This window comes from Limulus polyphemus, unplaced genomic scaffold (assembly GCF_000517525.1).
Source record: "Limulus polyphemus unplaced genomic scaffold, Limulus_polyphemus-2.1.2 Scaffold555, whole genome shotgun sequence".
In the NCBI taxonomy this organism is placed as follows: Eukaryota; Metazoa; Arthropoda; class Merostomata; order Xiphosura; family Limulidae; genus Limulus; species Limulus polyphemus.
The window spans coordinates 223,516-227,082 of NW_013666165.1; the positions used below are offsets into that span (position 1 = coordinate 223,516).

The following is a 3,567-nucleotide window of genomic DNA, read 5'->3' on the forward strand; positions in this document are numbered from 1 at the left end:
AAGGTCTAAAATTCAGTATCTTTAGAAAGTATGTAGAAAATAAATAAGGCAATGTTTGTACGACAGAAATATGTTCAAATAATAGAAAATGTTTATAACAATATTTATAATACGTGATACTTTTAATCTGGCCTGGTTTGAACACTCTGATCTATTGTACTTTAAATTACCTGCTGCTTTTAATCTGGCCTGGTTTAAACACTCTGATCTATTGTACTTTAAATTACCTGCTGCTTTTAATCTGGCCTGATTTAAACATTCTGATTTATTGTACATTAAATTACCTGCTACTTTTAATGTAGCCTGGTTTCGACTTTATGATCTATTGTACTTTAAATTACCTGCTACTTTTAATCTGGCCTGGTTTCGACTTTATGATCACCAGGTAATTTAAAGTACAATAACTTTTAATCTGGCTTGATTTAAACATTCTGATTTATTGTACTTTAAATTACCTGGTACTTTTAATCTGGCCTGGTTTGAACACTCTGATCTATTGTACTTTAAATTACGTGCTACCTTTAATCTGGCCTGATTTAAACACTCTAATCTATTGTAATTTAAATTACCTGCTACTTTTAATCTGGCCTGGTTTGGATATTGTGATCTCTGGTACAATAGAACACAACTCTTGGAAGTAGTCTTGTTTTCGGAAGGATTCTGCAGCAATAAGAGCATTACAAGAGGTCTATAAAGGGAAAACAGTTCGTTCGTCTTTTCAGGCGTAGTTCTTGTTTTGATTTTATACATAAAAGGTCGTTCAACGTGATAAAGTGTTGTAAATAATATAAAGAGTTTGTATTTAGTATTTTAGTAGTCAACAAACTATGTATAACAGTCTAAGCACTAGCTTGCTCACAGATCGTGGTTTTTATTTAGGATAAGAAATTACGAAAACTTTTTTGAATATTTTTAAACATGCACAAAGGTAAGTTTGGAATAAAAAAACATCTCGACCATTTTACACTTGTGATTAGTAAATAGGCAGGAATGAAGGGTTAATTAGTGTGTTGGATCAGTTATCCAATAGGGTGGAAGATCAGCTATACAGTGGAAATATCTGGCATGAACACCAGGTAGCGTTATACACTATCTTCCTTGGCCATCTTTATACAAACGTTACGTGCTATCTTTTCTAGCCATTTTTACACGTTGTTTACCTGTCACTTTATTTGTTTTGTTTTATTCAACATTTCTACTAACTACAGCTTTTACAACACTCTTGTATTCTACCAAACAAACTATGACATCTTACCTTGTTTAAACAGTATTCTAGTTCAGAAGGCATGAAGGCAGGGTTGATATTGACCTGGAACAGAAAACGTAACACACAAATCCTGTGTTATAAAAATATAATCCGTTGGGAGATAGGCAGTGTTGATGTTAACAGAACCATAACATATAAAAGTAAGCTTATGCTAAACAAATCTTTGAGTATATGATTCAATTAAACTAGTATATGTTCCAGAAGAAATATTTAGTTTATTTACTTTATGGTTCAGATGAAAAGTGTAACTTATATATCTTATGTTCATGAAAACATAAATATATCAAGATATGTTTTATGATATTGTTTTAGGATTATATCAGAATAAGTGTCCTTACTAGTATTAGTCCTGCTTTAGCTGCAGCCAGCTGAGTTAGAACCCACTCATAACAGTTGGAGCTCCAGATTGCCAGACGTTCTCCAGGTCTCAGTCCAAGCTCTAAGAGACTTGCTGCTAGCTGATCACTCTTTGGTACAAAAAAGGAAACATTACATAATTACGAAAATATTTAACAGGATTTACAGGTATTGAGAATTGTATTTAAAGTACAGTATATCTAACAACACAGGAACCAGTACAGATACAGTAAAGTATATCTAATAACACCTGAAACAGTACAGATATAGTACAGTATATCTAACAACACCTGAACCAGTACAGATACAGGTGCAGTGTATCTAACAACTCACGAACCATTACAGATACACTACAGTATATCTAACAACACATGAACCATTTTGTAATTACATCACTAACACATTTAAAAGTAATGGAGTAATATGTTAGGTTTAGAATATTTTGTAATTACATCACCAACACATTTAGAAGTAATGGAATAAGATGTTAGGTTTAGAATATTTTGTAAATTCATCACCAAATGACGTACCTCTTGATTAGTTTCCAAAAAGGTGCGACGGATATTCTGATGACAGAAAACAAAAGCTAATTGGTCGCCAACTTCGTCAGATACTTTGTTTAGAGCTTGACCAATAGTGGATCCGATAAGAACTCTGTCTCCATGACCATAGTTATAGCTTATTTTAAACTTTTCCCTATTGGTTACTAGGCACCTGGAAACATCAGAGATAAGTAAATTCTCAAATATGAGTTTAAAGTTTTAAATTTAGATGAACTCTCGAAGTATTAATATCCATATGACCAGAACACACATTCGAAATGTTAATATCAATATAAACACCACACACTCGAAGTGTTAATATCTAAGTAAACACAAGATACAGTGGAACTTTTAATACACAATCGAAGTATTAAAATCTATAGAAACAGAACACACATTTAAAGTGTTAATATCAATATAAACACCACACACTCGAAGTGTTAATATCTAAGTAAACACAAGATACAGTGGAACTTTTAATACACAATCGAAGTATTAAAATCTATAGAAACAGAACACACATTTAAAGTGTTAATATCTATAGAAACACTACACACACTACCAACGTTAATATGTATGTAAACAGTTCACGTCTAACACATGTGTACTTACCTATTCAGTGGAGTTCTTAAAGCTCCCGACAACGAAGAACTAATAGTTCTAGTGATAGCCGATACAGATCGTACGGTAAACATTTTGAACTCTCTAAGGTAATGACAAACTAAACACGAAGGTTTTAGTTACTTTATAGTTCAGCACGTGGGGTATCATATGACGTAAGCTGCCGTAATCCTATTGGACGTTGTTCTCTTCAAAAAACTTATCGTATTTTGTGTATTCGTTTGTCTTATCTCTGTTCAACTTCAATGAGTTACAGACTGCATAATTCAATGTAAAACACGTGCACGACTGGTTTGTTCTTTGGTAAACTAAATATAATAGTAATCCAGACTTACAGATAAGTTTGTTTTTTGTTTTCAAGTGCACATACACAGTATGATAGTTATACTCCACGTACATTGTAATATCTTCATTCGGTTATTATACTCAATCTTATCACGTAGTATGAAGACTGTTTGTTTAGACCAAAACCACACTGAACTGTTTGCTCGTCCTCTTTGTACAATCGAATTCCCGATTTTAGCGTGGTGAGTCTGTACACTTACTGGTGTCCCACGAGGGAACGTGATGCTTGGGTGATCCTCCAGAATCACATGATTCTATATTATCGATAAATAGAGTTTAAGTGATCTCTGATGTCGAGGTTAGGACACCTAAATAAATCTCTGTTTATATGTTCTTTAGTTATTCTTGACGATCTTTTCCTTCGAGTTGTTTCCTACTTCGTATGTTCAAGTTTATCAAAATAAAAAATATCTGATGACTACAGCTGTCATCAAA

The 3,567-nt window shown here is 33.0% G+C and overlaps 1 protein-coding gene across 1 annotated transcript; it reads right to left on the reverse strand.

The window, feature by feature from the left end:
* Nucleotides 1-550: 550 nt before the first annotated feature.
* On the reverse strand, nt 551-3,270 carry LOC106459077 (acyl-CoA synthetase family member 2, mitochondrial-like). Its single transcript, XM_022385475.1, has 5 exons — nt 2,779-3,270; nt 2,155-2,338; nt 1,606-1,734; nt 1,256-1,309; nt 551-688 (listed from the first exon to the last, which is right to left on the reverse strand). Exons 1-5 carry the CDS (start codon nt 2,859-2,861, stop codon nt 566-568), a joined length of 573 nt encoding a protein of 190 aa, XP_022241183.1. The 5' UTR covers nt 2,862-3,270; the 3' UTR covers nt 551-565.
* Between the last annotated feature and the right edge of the window lie 297 nt (nt 3,271-3,567).